A 22,315-nucleotide genomic window follows, 5' to 3' on the forward strand; every position below is an offset into this window, starting at 1 on the left:
GGCTTTCCTGGAACTAAGCAGCGGGCTTAACCCAGGCATTTGCTAATTTGCTGTTTCGTGTCGTCAATGCAACAATCGCAGCAGCAGCAGCTCAGATTAATAATACAATAGAAAATTGCGAGTGCAAACGAAGCGATAAGCGATCGAGAGGCGAAACGGAACTAAGTTTAAAAAAATCACATTTAAATATTTATAATTAATATTATTACAATGAAATGTTAAATTACATTTAAATATTTTATTATTATAATGAAATAATATATAATAATAATAATATATAATGAAATAAATTACATTTAAATAATAAAATATTAAATTATATTTAAATATTTTATTATTATAATGAAATATTAAATTACATTTAAATATTTTATTATTACAATGAAATATTAAATTACATTTAAATATTTTATTATTACAATGAAATATTAAATTACATTTAAATATTTTATTATTATAATGAAATAATATATAATAATAATAATATATAATGAAATAAATTACATTTAAATAATAAAATATTAAATTATATTTAAATATTTTATTATTATAATGAAATATTAAATTACATTTGAATATTTTATTATTACAATGAAATATTAAATTACTTTTAAATATTTTATTATTACAATGAAATATTAAATTACATTTAAATATTTTATTATTATAATGAAATATTAATTTACATTTAAATAACAAAATATTAAATTATATTTAATCACATTTAAATATTTATTATTAATATTATTACAATGAAATATTAAACTACATTTAAATATTTTATTATTAATAGTATTATAATAAACCATTAAATTAATACAATTTAAATGAAGCAAAAGCACAAACAAATATTTAGCATAATATTAGATAACTTTTCTTATCGGAATAATAATTCTGATTTGCATCGAGTTAGTGAGATATAAAGTGGAAGCAACTCAATTCGTGATTGGCATTGAATTCGTTTAAATAAATTCTAATTTATTTGTTATTATTAATTGAAAATTTATAATACGCTTAAAGTTAACTATAGGCTTAATACAACGATTTTCTAATTGTTAGTTAAACAATTACAAAGAAAAAGGCATAAATAATTATATTTATTAATATATTGATAGATGCAGATGCAAAGATACAACGCTACATAGATACAAAGATAAATATATATATATAATATAATAATATATATGTCTAGATACAGATACAAACACATAGATACAAATATACATAGCCACATAGATACAAAACTAGATTGTATAGGTAACTGCCGTCAACAGCCGTCAGCTAGTGGCATTATAATAAACTAAAACTTAAATATTGCAGCGCCAACAACTTCCGGAGTCATATGTAGAGCAGCAGAAAGAGCGTCACGCTTAGCTGCTGAAATAAAAGTGACGGCGCTTCAGAATACCCTCTCTTTGCGTGGGTATTTTAGTTTCTGCGCGCAATATAATAAAAGATATTTATAAAATTTAAAACTAATGCAACATAAATAATATTTTAATATATAATAAATGTAAATAGAATTTATTAACTCTGTTATTAAGGGAAGCGCACTCTACGTAGGCTGATAGCTTTTAGCCATATTCTATTAGTTTGACTATAAACCCAACTGATATTTGCTAAATTTTTGTACTTGATATGCTTCTTGGGGTATTTAGCCGTCGGTTTTCTATAGTTATATGCCTTCTAGTGTGCTTAACCTTCGACTCAGCTGTGCACAAAGTTTTGTTTCTTTGTTTTTTTTTTTAACTTTGGAATTCTCCACCAAATTTTCAGCAACAAATTTACTAAGGCGAAAGCCAGCTTCCGTTGTATTTGCGCAATATCATTATCACTTGATTGTATGCTAATTCAAATGGCTTTTTTATACCTCTGCAGAGCATATCTATATATCCTATATATTTTGCAACAAAATATATAGTATAAATATTTTGCACTATCTTTGTTTATGTGTATCTATGCAGTCAAACTAAGTGACTAAGTATTTGCTTTAAATCGACAGAAATATAGCTTTTCATATTACAGGGTATTCCCCCGTCTGACTGTGGTAAAGATCTGTACCAAAAAATTGCCAACGTTTGCATTTTTGTAAATTGCATTGCCAGGAATAACCGGTTTATGCAATGTGTGTTTATTATATTGTTTCGTCAGACTTGTCATAAATGTTGTTTTGTCTTCTAATTGAGCAATTTGTCACAACGATTTAAATTTTCGCTTTGCACCGCAAATGCGCGCGCAGCGTTTAAACACTGCTTAACTGTTAAGTGTTTGCAGAGTAGCGTTGCCAGATGGGTTATTTATAAAGGCAGATGCTTATCGATAGTTAGTTTCATTACAGTTTCTATTGTTGAGGTTAAAACATTGTTTAAGATAAACAATTAAAAGACGTATACATTCTATTAAAAAAAATTCAGACTAACTCAACTATGTTTGCACACACATATTTCACTTACTACCCTATTACAAGCATTCGCTAGCACTCGTATTTGAGCACAACAAGCTGAGCATGAGCTGTCATTCTACTATAAACATTCTTTGCAGACTCACTTGAGTATAACAGCGTGTTAATAGTGTTTTAACAGATACTGTTTATCATTTAATTTATAGAAAAAGAACATAAAATTCAGCTAAATAATTAAAAGTTAAAAATAATTAGAAAATTTTTGAGCGACATAAGTCAAACAACCAATTAGCAATGATTAGAAATTTCGCCCGCGATGAGATTGTGGTTTTTGTGTAGTTTTGCGATTGTTTATCAGCAGAAATAAAAAAAAGAACATTCGCGTAGGTTTATTTATAGTTATTTCTTTTCATTGACGTGGATACTGCTGGCAGCGTCAGTGTGCAATGAAGCCGCAAAAGATTAAATCAACAACGACCACGTCGACAACTACAGAATTTGTATTTATTTTGCGTAAAATTTGACTGTTCGCAGCTTTATTTAAGCCGTTTGCCATTCGCTTTCAGATTAGCAGCAATGGCACATCGCATTTCTATACGCCGCTGCCCGGCTATCCGCCCGGGCCAGGGCCGACGGGCAATGGGCCGCCGCATTATCATATGCCACCGCCGCCGCCGCCGCAGTCGGGCGCCCAGCAGCAAGCCGCGGCGACAGCTGGCGTCGGCGTCGGTGCTGCGCCGCCAACGTCACAGACGCATCTACATTCCCCGCACTCGCCATCGCCACCCAATTACAGAGACGAGCGCAGCCAGCGACAGCATACGAAGCTGCTGCGCAAGCTGGAGAAGCAGCGTGAGCTGAGTGAGTACTATAATGATTTATTTATGGCAAATATATTGAATTAAACGGATTCCCTTGCTCTCCAGACTCCAGCATGTCCACGCCCACGCACTCGCCCTCTCCCCGTCGCAATGACATCAATGGGCATTACAACAACAGCAACAGCAGCAACAACAACAACAACATTCCAGTAGCCCAGCATCAGCACAACAACAACCACATGCACAGCCATGTGCGTGGACGTCACTTGGCGCATCAACAGCCGCAGCCACAGCTGCAGCAGCAACGCAACGTTGCCAACGTGGCAAACGCAGCAGCGGGACAGCAGCTGGCGGCAGCTACGCGCAGCAGTGTGGGCGGTGCCAGCTCAGTGGGCACATCCGAGGACGGCGAGGACACGTCCAGCGTGGCAGCTGAGGATGAGGAGGACTACCAGGCCTTGATCGTCGAGCAGATCTCGGCCATTGACAAGCCGGAGGTAATCGATGTCAGCTCACGCGCCGCCAAGATCATTTGGGTGCCGCCAACCATTACGGACGCGCTGCTGGTCAACGTGCGGGATCTGCGCTACCAAGTGCTGCTCAGCGACACGGGCAAGCAGTGCAAGTACAAGAGCTTGTACCGCGGCGAGGCGTACGAGTGCATTGTGCAAGACCTGCAGCCGGGGCAGGAGTATTTGGTGCGGCTGCAGGTGCACTATCAGCAGCTGCAGGGCAGCGTCAGCGAGCCCACCGAGTTCAAGACGCCGGCCTGTGAGCCCGACCAGCCGCTGCCGCCGAAGCTAGTGTCGCGCACAAGGAGCTCCATCAATCTGCGCTGGACGGCGCCGGCCGCCAATGGCGCGCCCATTCAATACTATCTGCTGGACTATGACGAGGGCCGTGGCAATGCGCTGCAGTTCACGGAGCTGGCCAAAATCAAGGCCAAGCATTATCTGCTCAACAAGCTGCAGTCGACAACGGTCTACAGTTTCCGCTTGGCTGCCGTCAATGAGATCGGCCAGTCGGCCTACTCGCAAGTGAGCAGCTACAGCACAGCTGGCAATCCGCCCACGGCGCCGATGGCGCCACAGTTGCAAGCGTGCAGCGCGAGCTCGCTGCAGCTCGTCTGGGAGCGGCGTTCGCAGGACGGCGACTTTCTGCTGCAATTGCAGGATGCCGAGTCCGGACACGGTTACCTGAACAGCTACAAAGGTGGCGAGACCCGCTATGAGTGCCTGCAACTGCGACGCGCCACCAACTATCAATTCCGTTTGCGCACGGAGAATGATGCTGGTGTCTCGCCTTGGTCCTCGGAGGTTACCTACAGCACGGCTGCAGAACGGCCCGGCCGGCCGGGCAAGCCACATGCCAAGGGCAAGATACACGGCACACACTTCAAGGCGCGCTGGGAGCCGCCAGCCGACACCGGCGGCTCGGATATACTACGCTATCATCTGGAACTGAGCGCGGGACCCAGCTTCGAGCGCATTTACTCCGGCAGCGAAACGGAAGCGATGTGCGAGCGACTGCAGCCAGGCATCACCTATCAGTTGCGTGTCTGCTGCGAGGGTCCCGCCGGACAGAGTCCCTTCTCGGAGATCGGGCATGTGACCACAGAGGCAGTGCCACCAGCCGCGCCGCCACAGCCCCATTGCGATGCGCCACCAACGCCCTACGCAGCTCTCCTAAGGCTAGCCCAGCCGGAGAACAATGGCGGCGCACCTGTTCTGGAATTTGAGGCGCAACTGCGTTGCCTCGACGCAAAAGAACAGCCGCAAATCGTGTATCGCGGCAAGCAAGACTACTTTGTGGCGCAGCAGCTGTCGCCGGGTGGTGTCTACGAGGCACAAGTGAGGGCGATCAATCGCATCGGCGCCGGCAACTGGTCGCAGTGGCTGCGCTTTGAGGCTGCCGCAGCACCGCCCAGTGCACCCACTGAGCTGGAAGTTGTGGTCAAGTCGGCGACACATTTGACCGTCACTTGGAAGCCGCCGACGCAGCTCAACGGCTCGGCTGTGAGTGGTTATAGCTTGCAGAGCGCCAGCCAGCAGCTGGATGAGCCGCAGGCTGAGCCGCCCAGCACGCAGTTCCATGGCTGTTACCAAGGCCCACAGACTCTGGTGGAGCTGCGCAATCTGTCGCCCTACACACGCTACTACCTGCGCGTGCTGGCCAGCAATGCGGCGGGTGCTGGGCCCGCAACGGATGCTGTGTGCGTAGCGACGCCAGCCGCCGTGCCGGGCGCTCCACAGATGCTGGGCTACGAGTTCACCGCACAGGAAGTCACCCTCAACTGGACGAAGCCAGCGTCACATGGCGCCGACATCAGCAACTACAACATTGAGTACGGCGAACGAACTATTGCCACGCCTGACGCCTGCACGCGCTATACGGTGGGCGGCCTGACACCCGAGACGAGTTACAAGTTCCGTGTGCAGGCGGTAAATGCGATTGGCAGTGGACTCTTTAGCACCTATGTCAAGCTGACGACGCAGCCAGCACCGCCAGCCCCGCCGCGGCTGGAGTGCAGCGGCTCTGGACACAATTACTTGAAGCTCAAGTGGGGCGAGAGCGGCAAGACGGGCTCTGCTTCAGCTGTTGCGCCAGGCGCACTCAGTGGCAGCAGCGCAGACTTCACCAAGTACTACGTGGAGATGTATGTGGCAAGGGCCAAGCAATTCCAAACGGTCTACTCGGGCACGAACTGCATGTGCAAGATACACAAACTGCAGGAGCGCAGCAGCTATACATTCCGCATCTATGCGCATACGGATCGCGCCGGCGACGGCGAGTACTCGGAGGAGTATGTATTCGAGACGGGCGCTACGCTGCCGGCCAATATTAAGGCGCCGCGAGTGGTGCACGAAGGCGTCTGCCTGCTGGACCAGGCGAGCCAGCCGCTAGTGCAATTGACTCTCGAGTGGCAGCACTCGAAGAATAGTTTCAACGATCGCGTCGAGTATGAGCTGCAATACGCCGTTGTCTCATCCGACTCGGACACTTCCAACTCACCCAAGGCGCGCAGCACCAGCAGCAGTAATGCGGCGCCCGTAGCGCTAAGCAACCTGGATTACCGACAGCTGTACCGCGGACCAGAGACCAAGTTCACCATAGACAATCTTGTGGCGGGCACCTGCTACCAGTTTCGCGTGTGCCCGGTGCGTGTGACCAGCGGCGGCGAGCTGTTCCATGGCCAGACGTCGATGGCACTGCGTTATCAAGTGCCCAAAGAGCTGGACGCCAGCTCAGCGCCCTGTCATCATCTGCACGGCTCGGCCATAGTGCCAAGTCAGACGACGCAGCGTTCCAGCCGCAAGCACTCGGACGCGAACAGTGTGCACATGCGTTCGGTGAGTGCTTCGGCAATCAGCGGCAATAGTGGTGTTGGAGCTGATGCTCAGGCAATCGGACGGTTGCAACATGAGCTGGCTGCAGCTAGCTTCAATGCTTGTGGCGATCCGCTGCATCATCATCACCATCATCATCATCACCATCATCAGCAGCAGCAGCATCATCAGGCGTGCCCTGGCGAGCCAGCGGGCTCGACGGGTCTGGCTGCTCCGTCTGCGTCTACCTTGCAGCTGCGCGGCAATAGCAGCGCTGCCCATCACTTGCACCACCAGCACCATCTACACCACTCACACCACATGCATCATGCGCACTTGCCGCATGCCAGCGCTGGCGTCATGGGCTCCGCGAACAGCAACGGCAACGGCGTCGGCAACAGCAACAGCTGCAGCAGCAGCAGCAACAGCAGTAACTACATCATGCCGCACGGCGGCACGATCAGACGCTTCGTCTCCAGGCTGACGGCGCTCTACTGCAATAGGAAGCGGCTAACGGACCAACAGAAGGCCGTCTTCTTTGTGGTTTCATTCGTATTCGTCACCTTCCTGGTGGCAATGCTGGTGCACATGCTCTGTGGCTGATTCGGCGATCGATCGTCTGGCCACTCACAAATCGTGTCTCAAAAAAGTGATTGCAAGTCACTCGCATTTCTATCTTCTTATTATTATTATCATTTTTATATATGTTTATGTCTGTGTATATATATATATGAAACCAACTGTACATCTCCTAAATCTCTATCTGTAAGAAGGCAACAATAATCCCACACACTTTCACAAACAATTCCTTAAACAACGTCAACAATATTATATATATTATAGCTCTACAATGAACATTCTTAAGAACTCTTTGTTTACAACTTCACACACACACACACACACATACATATATGTATGTATGTATATTGGTATGTGACTAACTGCATATTTAATCGATTACACACAAGCATATGTATACTACACACAAAAATCTCCATATGTGCTATAGCATTTTGTGCAACAACCAACTCTCAATGTACATACAACTAAACAAACAAACAAACAAACAAACAAACGAACGAAATCAACTAAGCTTAACCTAGAAATTCTTACAACCTTTACCAGAGCCTCTTTTACTGTTTACCGCATTGTTGTTGAACATGAATGTATGTGTATGTTTATGCACTATAAATATTTCGAACGAAGTTATAAACAATGAATACCGAAAATTATGAATTTATTAGACTATGCTCTGTCGTGGTATAAAACTGATAGCGGGCATTACTATATCTGTGTGTGTTGGCAAATGCATATGTAACTATATATATATATATATGTATCTGAAAACTAATGAAACTATGCAAGCATAAAGAACTTTAGTGCTGCACAATTGTTATGGATAGCCAAAACAAAAAATAAATAAATAAATAAATAAATAAAAACAAAATGCAGTTGGATGCAATCAGATCCATGGCCCATTCCGAACTGTTGCGTTCGAAACTTTGTCCATTTCGAGCCAATTTAACAACAGACGCTTTTTTCATTCTCTTAACTTTCCATGTGAATTATTATACACACAATTTATTATTATTATAAATGCAAAATCGAAAATCCATAGCGCGGCTATAAATATATATAAATAAAAGATATATCGTAGCATACAATCCAATCCAATTATAACTGAGCTTACATGAACTATATCTCGTGTTAAAGGCGGCACATATATGTTGGGTCTCAACGATCCTTAAGGATGCTGCGAAGATTTGGCAACAGAAGCCCAGCTAGGCAAAGAAAAGCTCGTTTATATAAATACACACAATACAAAACAAATATATACTTATATAAATATATACATAAATATATTTTTTACACAAAAATGGAGAAAAAATTAAAAAATACGAAATATGAAATATGAATAAAAAATAAAAAATAAATAAATAAAAATTATTTAGAGCATACGATAAAAAATATTTGAAATTTATAGCCTAATGCAACGCAAAGTGATTTATATTCCAATTATTATTATTTTTTCTAATTAAATAAATTAATATAATCGTTTCTTTCCATAGTTTAATATGAAATTTAATGAATAATTACAAAATATATACTGAAGATATGTATGTTTACGTCGGTAAATGGTTACAATATATATATACAATATATATATAATTATATTAGCACTATATATTGTACTATTTGTCGATATATATTTGTTTATTATACAGGCGTATATATGTATATATATGCATATATATGTATATATATATATAATGCATATTTATAATTATTTGCAAAAGTATGTACACAAATATGTGTATGTATATATATATATATATATATATAAATGTGTATGCATATGTTTCTATATATACATATAATTATATATAAAATAAATGCGATATACAAAAAAATTCTGCTAATGGTTTTTTAATATGGTGGGGATAATACATATATGTATATATATATATATATATATATATATATTGGGAACTAGTGCTAACTAGTCTTTAGCTAATATCAGACACAGCTGAGACAATATATACTAAAAAATTCTAAAACTAAAGAACAAGACTCAGAAGATCTCATCACGTCACAAGAACTTGCGCCTGCCTGGAAACATTTCCAAATTTGTCAAATAATAAAACTTATTCAAGATTTATGCACAGATTAAAGTTAGTAGATCTTTGCCACGAACCCAAAGAGCGCTATGCCTAAAGTAGATCCAGCTAAGTTTGAAACATTGAAGGATATAGTTGTTATAGACGCACTTACCGTACTCACAGTGAACGTGGCTATATTTTTTTTTGGATAGATGTAGGAAGTAGGCTGAGTGCACTTTGCTGCCCGTAGAACTATTTTGATATGATATTGCACCATTCAATATATTTAAAATTTCAAGTCTCTAGTCTAGTCTAGTCTAGTCTTAACACTATAAAGCTATAGCAGATTTGCCTCGTTTTCTGTGACTCTGGATATATAACGTAAAGTCCCTCTGTGTTCCTCTGATATTCCCGATTTGCCATGTCACTCAGTGGAGTGCTTAAAAGTTGTAATAATATAAACTTGAAGTTTCTAGTTTATGGACCAACACATGGCTTGCACGCAGCCAATATACTCATCTGAGTTCATGAACGAGCATAAAGTGCAGAAAAATTAAAGATAATTAAGTAAAAACTTAGTTTAAGTAAAGTATTTTCAGCATAAAAAAACTTAACTTGCGTACTTAAAATGTTTTATTCTGTATTCTTTATTGTTAACACTTTTGTTGTTCTACCATATTTAGCTAAAGCAATAAACATAAATTGGTTTTAAGTAATCTTAACTGATATATAACGTAAATTAGCTGTTAGTTGGACGTTATCGTATTTTGTTTGATATGTAAATTTTGTATTCGTATTCGTATTCGTATTCGTAGTTGTATTTGTATTTGTATATATGTATATGTATATGTATATGTGTGTATATTTATAAGAAAATTAAGTATAACATTTAAACTAACTGGATGTTCGCTTATCGCAGTTATTGTTATATTATTATTATTTTCCTGCTATTCATTGTTTAATTAATTCGTTATCTCCGTTAGTTTTAGTTGCATTTAAATCTAAATCTAAGACTATTTGTGAGTTTCAACGTAATACAATTCAAAATTACATTTGCATTTACCTAAAAACCATCTAAAAATCTTTAGTATTATTACGGGATCTACAAAATATATCATACTTATAGGTATTGTAGGACATAGGCGCTAAAATCATTAACTGTTTTGCAATTCGTTTATTGTTTTTGTTGAGTTTGGTTAAAATCGGTGTATAAAATATTGTGCTATTTGCTATAATTTACTTTCATACTTTTCTATATTTATCTCACTTATGTATGAAACATGAAAAACACCTCGTAGTCCTAGGTCCAAGTACAATCATTTAATATGCCTCCAAAAACGTCTCACATAAATATGTGAATTATTTTATTTACCTTTCTATTAACTATTATTTATGTATATTATTTGTTTATATTTTTTTATATTTTTTTATTTTTGTATATATTTTTGTAGTATATTTTTTAGCCATCTCCCAGGTCAGGTATACCCCTTTAGCTTATACTAAGATTTATTTCTAATGCTAAGGCAGCTTTTAACATCGATATGGGTTAGTTACATATATATATCAATATATATATATATATATATATATATAATAATATTTGGTATTGGTAGCATATCAAATCCGAAGGCTTGTCTGCATAAAGCATAGATATATATAATATATATATATATATAAATGCAATTGTGTGTGAATGAATGAAAATTGAGCAGCAAAAACTTCTTCACTTTTGCTCAAGTTTTTGTTAATTTATTTATTTTACTTTATTTGATTTGTTTTTGAATATTTATGCACTCAGCCAATGGTGCCCATGGTGGAGACACAGCTGCTGCTGATGAGGGGCTCGCGCGAGTTGACCGACGTATTGGATGGATCAATGGATAAAGTGAACTCTGCGGAGGCCTCAACCGAGTCGTGTTGGCTCTGCGTTTGCTCATGCCGTCGCGGCTTCACCACCTGAGCCGGGTCTTTGTGCGGGCCGCAGACCTGTGCAGTGGCTGCCGGATAGCTGGACACGCGTTTGAGTGTCTGAAAGCGTGCGAGAAAATCCATTTAGAGTCGAGCATTCGGGCAGCTGCCTTACCCTACCTTATCGTTCAAGAGCTCCGCCGCATTGGCGGCTGCAATGGACTCGGTGACGGGGCAAATGTTTTTGCTTGATGAGAATTTCTTGCGTTTGCGCTTCAGCGCCGCAATGGCGGTCAGACCTGGAACAAATACAGAGACTGTTTACCTCTCGACTCAAATACAGTTCAAGGCCGAATTTGCTGCACCTGTAGTTGTGTGAAAGAAGTGCGCGCCCACGCCTACGCCCACATGCGTGTGCGGCGGGGCCTGGGGCAGCGATGCCCCCACAGCTGGGGCATCTGCGCCGTGCTGCCTGTAGCTAACTGTGGGCTGAGCGCAGCTCTGCGCATAGCTGACGCGCACCTGATCGTGCACAGGTGTGGAGTCATGCGAGGAGTTGCACACAGAATCCTCAGACTTGGAGCGTCCCAGCATCTTGCTCATGTTGCCCACCTTGGCGGCTTCAATGAGTGTGCCTGCAAGCATAGTGGATCAGTTAGATCGGGTTGGGAGGATCTCTACTAGACGCACCCCAGCGCTTCTTGTGCCCTGCAATGCGCTTGTTATACTTCAGCGTGGTCTTATTGTACTTCGTGGCAGCTGCGGGGGGCGTTGCGGCTGCTGGGCTCTGCGTGGGCGTGGTGGGCGACTCGGCGCCAACTATGCCGCCCGTGGTATTCTGCCGCCTGTGCATGAAGTTGGGCGTGAAGAGCGTGGAGAGCGTCGAGCTGAGTATCTCGTGCTGATTATCGTAGTTATCCAGCGACGTGGAGAACTCGGCCACGGGGGCCAACGAGCTCGTCGAGCCCGGCGGTGCAATATTGAAGCCCTTCATCAGGCGACGCTCCTTCTGGCGATTCTTTTTGCCGCCGCCGCCTGCGAGAAGCGGAAGAAACTGAGATTAGCGAGCGATTCGAGTGTGTCCAAGAGCAGCTTACCGCCACCTTGTCCTGCAGTTACGTTCGTATCCATGCCGCTGTTCTTCAGTATCTCGACCAGCTCGCAGCGGAAGGCGGAAATGTCCTGCTTAATCTCGTTGACATCGTCCTCCGTGACGCCCTGCGACTCCGCCTTGCGCTGCTCCACGGTCACATAGCGACGCACCAGGTTACGCATGATCTGCTGGTACTTGAAGTCCCGGTCACTGGCCTGCTGAGCCTTGCGCTAGCACAACAAGTTAGTTAGAGTAAGCCAAGTTATTAGTCCAGTTAGTAGAAATACTTACGCGTATTGTCTTCAGGTGCTCGCGTCGAGCAGCCGAGGAGCCGCTGCAAAACACCTGACGCATCCACTTGCTGGCGTACCAAATGGACTTGGGCGTGGGAATTATATTGAATGGAGGCGGGCAAGTGCCGCCCTCCTCGAAGTAGCTGATCCACAATTTGGAGCGAGCGAATTTCCACTCGACATCGGCGCGTTCCTAGCAGTTCGTAATTAGTCTTAACTATTTGATAGCTGATCTATATATATATATATATTTGTATACTCTACCGATATTAGCTGATACGAGTGGTTCATCATGGCAATCAAGAGATTGAGCAGCACCACTATGTTGATAACGGAGTAGGTGCCAAACATAAGCATGCCCCAGAAGCGTGTGAAGATCTTGATGCCATCCAGCTCAAAGCTGTCCAGGTCAATCAGCCCAAAGACAGCCCAGAACAACGTTTGTGTCGTCTCAAAAAGGCTGCAGAAGCAGTCAGTTTTATAATTAAATATGTTTCGATAAATAGATGTTATAATTCAATACATAACAGATCATATACAATTAGAAGAAATTGGCAAATATGCTCGAATATTTTTATATTCAAATAATTAAGAGCTACTAAAATACTACTATTTTTATGAACGCAGCTTTGTTCGTACTACTATTTTTATGAACAAAGCTCTGCACTACTTTTTTATGAACTAAGCGGGGATCATAAAAATAGTAGTACACAAAATAGTAGTAAACAAAGCTCTGTTCATAAAAATAGTAGTATATGTATACAAGAGAGCTTTGTTCATGAAAATAGTAGTATATGTATACAAGAGAGCTTTGTTCATGAAAATAGTAGGATATATTTAACAGAGCTTTGTTTATGAAAATAGTAGTATATATTTAACAGAGCTGTGTTAATGAAAATAGTAGTATATATTTAACAGAGCTTTGTTCATAAAAATAGTAGTACAATTTTTGTATAGTATATTATAGTATAGTAGCCAGAGTATCTAAAGTTAGCTTAAGTGAAGGCTTAAAGAGGGATTTTCCTAGATAATAGAAAGGCTTTTAAGGCTTGGCTTTCAGAACCCAATAACCCATAACATAACCTTCTGAAGCTACATATTACGAACTATCTAAACAAGTCCAGTTATGTAGTTATCAGAAACAGCACTAGTCTCGCCTGGTCACCTAGAGAACTTACTTGGAGAAGCGTCGCCAGACTATGCAGGCATTGGGATCATTGGTGCCATTCATGTTGAGCAGCAGGCTGGGCGAGACCTCTGGACAGCGCTTCTTCTCCAGATCAGCATAGTACCTGAAGCCAGTAAGCCGTTAAGAGTGATGACAGTTATGTAAATAGTATTTAAAGTGAGTGATTGTGAGGCAGCAGTAATACCGACCAGAGCAGCTGGTTGAGGCCGCTGCCGAAGGCGAAGAGCACCAGGACGTATAGGAAGAAGAACTTCATGATGTCCATGACCATGCGCGACAGCGAGACTTGCAGTGGCCCCAAGTGTGGGTTCACCGAGAAGATGTACACCAGCTTGAGGCTACTGAAAATGTTCGCTGCACTGAACAGGCCCTCCGAGATGAGCATCGGGTCCCAGGTATCCCAGCGTTCGCGCGGCAGGTCAGTAGCCTGCGAATTGAATTTCATCTCCTTTTGCACCTGCGCGACAAAATGTGTGGACTGTCAATAGTTAAAGGTGCAACATGCTCACCTGAAAGAATGAAACGACGCGCAGCGCCACTGTGGCCACGTAGAGGGAGTTGGTCACAAAGTCAATGACGTTCCACATGTCGTTCAGATACTCCTGCAGGCCCACATCCCACAGCTGCTTCACCTCGCTCCAGATGAGGCCGCTCACCCAGGCGAGTATCAGCCACTCAATGCAGGTGGGCTTGGCGCCGCGTTTGGTGGGCAGCTGCAGCTCCTCGGCCTGATTCAGCATCGGCGTCGCGTCCGACCAGAACCAGCTGCCGATGAAGGTCTCGATGCGCTGCGAGGCGAGCATCAGCAGAAACAAGAAAGTAAAGTACGAGGCGCTGTGGCAGATAAACTTGATGAACGGCTTTCGCATGGTCTGGCCGATGCTCGAGTATGGAGCGAGGATGTAGGCCAGCGAGAAGATGGGGAACAAGATGCCAATGCGAATGATGTCCAATGTCTGCAGAGCCATGTTCTTGCGCCTGAAGCCGGGCAGGCCCTCATACCAAATGCTGGCCAACAGCTGTTGCACATTCGAATGTGCCACAAACTGGACAGATGAGGGAGAGAGAACGAAAGGTTTTCAAATCGATTTAAAGCATTTTTCCATATTAGGCTACCTTCTTCTGGCGCAGCTTGATGGCCAGCTTCAGGCGGTTCAAGTGCATGCGCTCGCCGTGCTCGAAGACTGGGCCAGTGGGATCGTGGTTTAGCAATATCTCCAGCTCGTGCGAGGTGCGCGTGTGGTCCAGCAAGGCGGTGGCAAAGTCCTGGCACTGTTTGCGCAGCTCCTGGTACTCGTTCTGAAAGCAGATCCAGATTAGCTGCTGCCTAGAATATAGCCGCATCACATGTCCAGGATACCTTGAATTCGTGTTCCAGAAAGCTGAGGCGTCGCAGCTCCCAGGACAGCTCGAAGGCCGTGAGTATGGGATCCTTGGAGGACAGCGCTATGAGGCTGGGACTGGCAAGGGCGCGATAGGCATTGATTCGGGAACGTGAGTGCCTGAGCGAGTCCTCCTGCCGGGACAAGACGCACTCATCGCAGCCGCAGCGCACATCGTGTGGCATGGGCAGAACTGCGCCACGATCGAGGAGAATCTTGATGATCTCATAGTTGTCCCGATGGGCGGCCAGTATCAAAGGCGTAATGTCGGGCGTAAATGTTGACGTTTCCTCCGAGGCGGACTCCCAGCTCTATGGAATGTTATAAGCTAAGTCATAGGAGGGGAGGGAGTTGGGGTAATACACACATGATTGCCCTCGCTCTGAAAGGTCACGTTCTCATGATCCAGCAGAACCTCTACGGCCTCCACGAACTCCTCGGAAATGGAGTGCAAGAGCGCATCCTTAGTGTCCACGTTGTAGTTGATCAGCAGCTCAACCATTTCCAAATTCTCGTTGTCTATGGCCATCAGCAAAGCGGTGCGACCCAGCGGATCGACACAGTTGACATTGATGTACTCCGTGTCCTGTGCCTTCTGCAGCATGCGGCGGGTGCCCGCCATATCGCCGCGCTCCACGGCCAGCAGGAACTTCTTCTCCTCCAGCGTCAGCTGGCGTATCTCCTGATGCGGTCGTATCGTGTTCTCCTCCTCCATCATGCCGTGTATGCTGTGGCGCTGAAATCAGATGGGATCTGTCTTAAGAGCTCCTTCTGCGATCGGCAGCTCACTCACCTTGACTCGCCTGGCTGGTTCGATTTGGACGGCTATGTGACTGCTGCCGCTGCTCTCGCTGCCTGCCGACTTCTTATCCCCGGCATCTGTGCCATCCACACCATTCTTGATCTTACTCAGTATTGGAGCTAGCACAGATTTCCGACGTGCCGGACTAATGAAGTGCAATTTTTTTCCTTCGTCTGCAGAGTGGAAAGCAGATGATTGTTAGTGAAGCCAGCAACGGAATGAAAGGTTCTATTAATCTAGACAGGGTCGTCTAGCTGACCAGCTGAACCCATCGACACCAGCTGAAAGTTCCCAGCGATTCACCTGATTAGGCCCAATTAGGTCTGTTTATTTCGCTCGAAGAGTCGCAGAGTCTAATTATGTTGTTCAAGGATGTCTGGCACAGGAAAAACTGAATCTACTGCAATATGGCCTTGCGAGCTAACATGGAGACAGTCACAAGGCCGCAACTGTCGCGTCGATGTCCTTGCACAAAATCAAAATCCCATTAGATTTTATTAACTTAGATTTTATAGCTGGCAAGTCGTCGCAATCGTGAGCGTAATCAGGAAGCCATTAAGGGCTAGGGACAACAGCATCAGTGGCAAATTAAAAAGCATAATAATATTAATATAGCCAAAGGCAAACAAACACACGAGGCGTATGCGTAATATTATATGGGAAATGGGCTAGAGGGAAATGCAGTTGGTCGCGGCGCTTCGTCAAGAAATCTGGGTCAATAGCTGCATGCTTTCTTTTTTGCATATGCTTATTATATACAGAACACACAGAGACATGCACACACACACACTCACACACACACACATGCACAGTGCTCTTCCTGCCAGAGAGGATTCGGACTGCGGACAGCAAAATTCAACATTTCATGAATATATTTATGAAGCACATTAAGAATTTATGTATGTACCACAAAATAACTGTCATATGTCATACGATATTAATATAAACAATTGCATTTTCACCACCTGCCAGTGCACATACAGTGAAGCCTAACTAAGTGGAGCAAACTTTAAAATTCTCAGCTGAATGTTGAAGAACAGCTCTAAAATTTTTTAAAAATTTTGTAACAATTAAAAATTAAATTAAAATAAAGTAATATATATATTGTTTTAATATAAACTTGCTAATAATAATTTAAGTTAAAATAAAAAATAATTTCCTAAAATTTCAATTTCTCATAGTAAAAACATATTTTAGCGGCTCGCACAGTCTGCGCCCGTTATTAGCTAGGCTTTACTGTAGCTGCATTTCACGAATACTGACGACCTTCATAAGCTTACATAGGTGTACGCACACATTTACGGACGTGGGGCCCGCAAATTTGCTATGTAATATGCCCCACGTCGAGATTTCCCTTTCATTGCAGCAGAGTTTTAAGGTTTTTAGACTATGTTTAGTGAATATTATATTTATTTGTTTTTATTTAATTTCTTTAAGTTTTATTTAATGTTTTTAGTTTTTTATTTTTTAAGTTTTTAATTTTTTTTTAAAATGTATATAAATTTATTTCAATATTTTTCAATATTTGTTCATATTTTTATTAACTTTATATATTTTTATTTTTGTAAAATATTTTTTTAAAATTTATTTCAATATATTTAAATATTTAAAATATTTTTTTTTATAATAAAAATTAAGAACAATTACAAATTATTTTACATAACCCTGAATATATTGTAAAATGCCTTGACTAATATGATATATAGACAGATGAAGCAGTTTAGTAGTCTAGCAATCTTAGCCCCCATTGTGTATCAAGCGAGATTGAAAAAATAATAAAAAATAAAACATTTCATAAATCTTTTCGTTTCCTGCCTAAGCTTTATTTTCATACAAAGAAATTCATTTATAGACTTCAACTATTAAAAGTAAATTTATTTTTAGCATTATATTTTTTAAAGGGTATTTGACATTCGTTGTGCTTTGCAAGCTTTTGTTTGTAGCAAGCTTGTCTTCACTTCTGCAGCTCGTGACAGCGTACGTTGAACCTTCATTGATTTACCGCAGACACACGAGTGCAGCGAGTGTGTGTGTGTGTATGCATGTGTGTGAGTTGGAAAAAATGAGTCTGCGCAGGAGCTAACCTAACCTAGGTGCCTTGCCTTCTGGTTGTCGTAGGTCCTGAACACGCAACGCTACAAAACAAAAACAAAATGGTCAACAGTTTCCGACAGCCACACACACGCACACGCACACACACATGGCCAACACACACCTGCACACACATACAAGTGTGTACATGCAAATATATAAATGCAGCACCTTAGCGGCTACAAAGTAATCAGAAAACCATTGAAACGCTATTGATTGACCTAAAAAACAATCTAACTGTGCGCAAACACTTTAACACAGCAACTCTTAACAGATTTTGACCTGCTTGTTAACACTATATCGTTGCCATTTCCATTCCCAATCATATTTATCCGTTTCCCATTGAAAGTGGCTATTCCAGGGTATAACAACAGCCAAGAGAAAGAAGGAGTCTTAGGCGTGCCTATAAATTATTATATGCATTCTTGATTTAACGATATATCTGCCTGTCTCTCTCTCTATCACTCCTTCTGCCTCTCGTTTATCTGTCTGTCTCTGTCTCTCTCTCTCTGCACCTCTTTATTTGTCTCTCAGTCTATCTATCGGCTTCTCTGTCTCTCTGCCTCTTTGTCTGCTTCTCTTTCTCCTTGTCCCTCTGTCTGTCTGCCTCTATATCCACCTCCCTGTCTGTCTCTGCCTGACTCTCTCTCCGTCTTTCTCTCTCTATTTGACTGTCTGCCTCTCACTATCTCTTTGCCTCTCGGCCTCTCTGTCTATATGTCTCTTTCTCGGCCTCTCTCTATCTCTCTCTCTCTGCATGATCTATCTAAAACTGATCGAGCGTCTAAGAAAAACATTAAAGATAATCTTGGGATTCGACATTTTGAAACTTAAACTTAAACTTATTTCGAGCTTCTTTAATACAAGTTTCCAATCCAATCCAGCCCTAAGACAGTTGAGTTTCTATTTCACTTACCTTCTCCTTCTTCTGCCGTTTTGACATCGCTCCATTTCGACAACTAGCAAAAGATAAAGCAGAATAAATTGAGGTGTTAGTACAGTTAACTGATAAGCATAGCCTACAGATTAAAGGCATGTTAGAATATGGCTTAGTAGTTTAGTGAAACAACTAATTGCTGCAGTTGATTTAGTTATTCTAAAAAATGTTCGATTAATAGAAAAATCATTAAATAGGCCATGCTTTGCCTTTGAAGCATTTATAGCACAACTCACAAATATTGAGACAATTCATAGTACAGTTAATTCCCCTTAAATTCAGCTTGTGCTGATGCTGACGCTGTTGCACCTACCTACAAGAGATAGGGACAAGCCGAGTGGAGAGCACAAGTGTTGCACGCATGGCCCTCAAGTGTCCTTGTTGCCTTGATGCCGGCATCAACTTGTGCTAGTGTTTGTGCCTGTGGAATACGCACCCTCGCGTCCTTGGCACGTAGTACTTGGCTCTCAGAAGCCTCGCACAAAGACAACAGAGAAGGACAAGTCAAAGTACGCACAAAGTTGTAATACCTAAAAAATCCTGTTTCAATATGAATATGTCGTTTGCAAACTTTCTATTAATCGACAATGCAATCGACATTATTTAACTATTTTATAATAGGATTCCCACTTAAATGGGAAAAAATGTGAATAAAATTGAATTTGCTGCTTGTGCATGCAGAATATACATACATAGATACACTTATATATACATACACACATGCTGCCTAAATTTAAAAGAGCGAGAGAGAATTTCAAGCAAGGAACAACAAAGTGACCTACAAAATGGCGAGCTTACTCTCGATCGCACTAAGCTTCCGGCTCTCACTCCAGTTGCTCTCTGGCAGTGCAAGAGAGCGACGAAACGTTACGCTTGGGCCTATCTCTATCAGTGTATTTTGTTTTTGTTTTATTCTAAAAATAAATATATTATCGAGAATACTGACTAGTGTACTCTTTTCTTTACACTGAAATGTGAGAGTCGATGTCGAGCTAGGAGCAGTGTGCTTTTCTTGTAACGGCACCAAGCCAAATTATACTAGTTTTGCTAAGCCAGTTTTTTTATTCAATTGCAAGAGTTATGAACATTTATACAATAAATAATAGCATATATACAGTGAACTATTTCCTTTTTATATTTCAAAGTTACGTATTCGCAACGTTGGCTTCCAATTAATAACAACTTTTTGCTACGTTTAGTTGCAGCTTTGTTGCTGTTGGCATTTTCTTGATGTCAGCTGTTGTTGTTGCTGTTGCTATTGTTGTTGTCCTTGAGCGCATTTTAATTCAGGGCACTGCACTCACTGTAACCGAAGCGCCGTCTACTAAAGGCCACCCGACAGTTGCTCCTTACGTGGGTGCTTGTGTTTTGTATTTTGTTTTTTTTTTTTTTTTGAGCTCAAAGAGTTTTAACTAGCGCCCTCTAAGCGTACGTACGGCAAGGGTTGTAAGTGAAAAGCTTGTATTTGAGCTGGTTATTTAACAGTCGACTGCTTTGACGAAGACAAATCTAACTTTATTTTACTACTTATTTGTAAATTTATCATAAAATAATATTTCTCAGGTATTTACATATTATTTTTGAGTGTTTTTCAAAAGATAAAAAAAGATAAGTGTTATGGAAATAATTGACTTGGAGACCCTTTGAAATTTCTTTGCAACACAAATTCGCCATTTCCCATTGACTTGGTTTGAAAACTGCATAAAATTGAGTAACTGGCACAAGTGGCCAACCCACTTCACAGAGAACAAACAAAGCAGCGATGTACAGAGGGTGCTCAGCTATCATCGGCCATTGTGAGCCCTCGCTCTTTCCCATTTATGCATTTACCTTGAGTTGAGATTTCCTCTTGAGTGCGGCAATCGAACGCGTCTGCTGTCGAAGCACCTCCAGTGCAGTATTCACGTCAACTTTTCGACTGGCAACAGCAACTCAAAAAATCTTTCGAAATTTACAATTGAAAATTGAACTTTTGAAGAAATAAGAAATTGCCAATTACTGAAAAACTCAATTAAAATTTGCACGCCTCTGCTTTATTGTTGAATCACTCGAACCAAACAAATAGTTTCCGTATAAATATATGTATATATTTGTTTAAATTAATATTTTGATCGATTTTTCCGTTTGCGTTGTTTAATCACGTCGTTTTGTTTCTATAAATAATTAAATTTACGCAATGTTCATGGAATTTTTCGCAACTTTATTGAAAATTTATTTCTACGTTTTTCCTTTCACTTTAGACGCATGAATAAGTTTGTTTTTGTTTTGAACCTTTGAATACATTCAATTTGGTGAATTCATATATTTACTCTATTTACGAAATCTGATTAAAAGTTGCAGAAACTTTGATGTCCATATACAAATCAATAAGATATTTTTCTAATTCATGCACAGCTTATACAGAGTATTTTTCAGTCGGTTACACCTGACTACAATGCACAATCAACGTCTAATTAGAGTACCGAAATAAGCATATATACTTCCGTTATGTGTATAGAAAGTAAAACTATGTGAACTATCAAATCCCACAGCCACAAGAGAAGTTTTTAATTAGGTAACGCTTAAGGGCGTCAGAAAGTTGGGTGGAGATTGACCTATAAATCAATTATTGCTTTTATGAAATATTGACATAAGAAACTTCAGGCAAAGAAGTTGAGGGTGTGTTTGACACATTGCCATTCAGATACCATATAACAAAAGTTTTTTCTTTCGTTGAGCTATTTCTTAAACACGTTAAGAGAGAAAATTTAAGATTTAATATCTCCAGGATTTTTTTGAATGTAAATATATTTAAATTTTTAGCTTTTGACCAAATGCTTGCAATTTATAATTATACTTTTTCGTTGTTTATATTTTCACTCGTTAATTATCGTTGCGAATTATCCGAATTTTTCCGAATTTCCATGCGCCTTGGCCAGTTGTCGAATTGCAACTGGGAAGCCAGGCGATTGCACTGAGTTTGAAGGCAAAAACTTTTTGGATTTTCATTAATAAAAATCATGACCGGCTGTTTCAGCCGCAATGCGCATGAGTGTAGTATTGAAGACAGGCAGGAGTAACCGACAATGTTGAAAAAAGGATGTCATCATTAGACTAGCCTGCGAAATATGATGAAGTAGGCTTCTAAAGTGTGGGTGAAGAGAAAAAGGTGTGGCCAAAATATTGCAACTCTTTGCCTGCAACAAATATATAAGAGTATTAAGAGTCTGTAGATTATAAATTGCCTAATAACCCGTTAAGGCCCTTTCAGCAATTGCAAGGCTATTGGAACAATGAACAATGGTAAATTTGATCGTTCATACAGATAAACTTGCTTCAGAAATAAAAAATATTTCGAACACCATTCTTAGATAATAAAAAATTGTAGTAACTTAAATCAATCGCCAGCCCCCATTTAAAGAAAATACGTTTTGCCGCCTAACTGGAAAATAATCGATATTACCTTCATTGATATTAAGTTTTAGTATTTACA

General features: G+C 41.4%; 2 protein-coding genes across 4 annotated transcripts in view; one reads left to right on the top strand and one right to left on the bottom strand.

The window, feature by feature from the left end:
* The window catches only part of LOC111594186 (fibronectin type-III domain-containing protein 3A), a 34,556-nt gene extending 26,572 nt beyond the window's left edge, over positions 1-7,984 (top strand). Inside the window, exons 5-6 of the mRNA XM_030224638.1 lie at positions 2,968-3,266; positions 3,335-7,984. Of these exons, the coding sequence (XP_030080498.1) occupies positions 2,968-3,266; positions 3,335-7,151 (4,116 nt within the window). The 3' untranslated portion in view covers positions 7,152-7,984. The remainder of the gene's footprint in view (positions 1-2,967; positions 3,267-3,334) is intronic.
* A 2,857-nt stretch (positions 7,985-10,841) lies between these two features.
* On the bottom strand, positions 10,842-20,757 carry LOC115482739 (transient receptor potential-gamma protein). 3 transcript variants are annotated; one of them, XM_030224683.1, is made up of 16 exons: positions 20,674-20,757; positions 18,823-18,865; positions 15,807-15,988; positions 15,381-15,749; positions 14,992-15,324; positions 14,748-14,930; positions 14,141-14,677; positions 13,820-14,088; positions 13,621-13,734; positions 12,707-12,902; positions 12,441-12,635; positions 12,154-12,379; positions 11,747-12,091; positions 11,422-11,691; positions 11,237-11,355; positions 10,842-11,176 (listed from the first exon to the last, which is right to left on the bottom strand). In XM_030224683.1, the coding sequence occupies exons 4-16, from the start codon at positions 15,729-15,731 to the stop codon at positions 10,943-10,945; spliced, it is 3,372 nt and encodes a 1,123-aa protein (XP_030080543.1). In that variant the 5' UTR covers positions 15,732-15,749; positions 15,807-15,988; positions 18,823-18,865; positions 20,674-20,757; the 3' UTR covers positions 10,842-10,942. The 3 variants fall into 3 exon arrangements, with proteins under 3 accessions (XP_030080543.1, XP_030080544.1, XP_030080542.1); XM_030224684.1 differs by lacking the exon at positions 18,823-18,865 and having other exon boundaries at positions 20,674-20,738; XM_030224682.1 differs by lacking the exons at positions 18,823-18,865; positions 20,674-20,757 and having other exon boundaries at positions 12,160-12,379; positions 15,807-15,882.
* Positions 20,758-22,315: the final 1,558 nt, after the last annotated feature.

The sequence above is a fragment of the Drosophila hydei genome, unplaced genomic scaffold, assembly GCF_003285905.1.
Source record: "Drosophila hydei strain 15085-1641.00,03,60 unplaced genomic scaffold, DhydRS2 tig00008116-arrow-pilon, whole genome shotgun sequence".
Lineage (NCBI taxonomy): Eukaryota > Metazoa > Arthropoda > Insecta > Diptera > Drosophilidae > Drosophila > Drosophila hydei.

Excerpts from the sequence above, each read along its gene's own strand:
- LOC115482739 (XM_030224683.1), bottom strand. The coding sequence starts at position 15,731 with ATGATGGAGGAGGAGAACACGATACGACCGCATCAGGAGATACGCCAG. Across the intron at positions 15,325-15,380 it reads TTCAGAGCGAGGGCAATCAT|AGCTGGGAGTCCGCCTCGGA; the intron begins GTGTGTATTACC and ends AACATTCCATAG. Across the intron at positions 13,735-13,819 it reads GGCCTCAACCAGCTGCTCTG|GTACTATGCTGATCTGGAGA; the intron begins GTCGGTATTACT and ends TACTGGCTTCAG.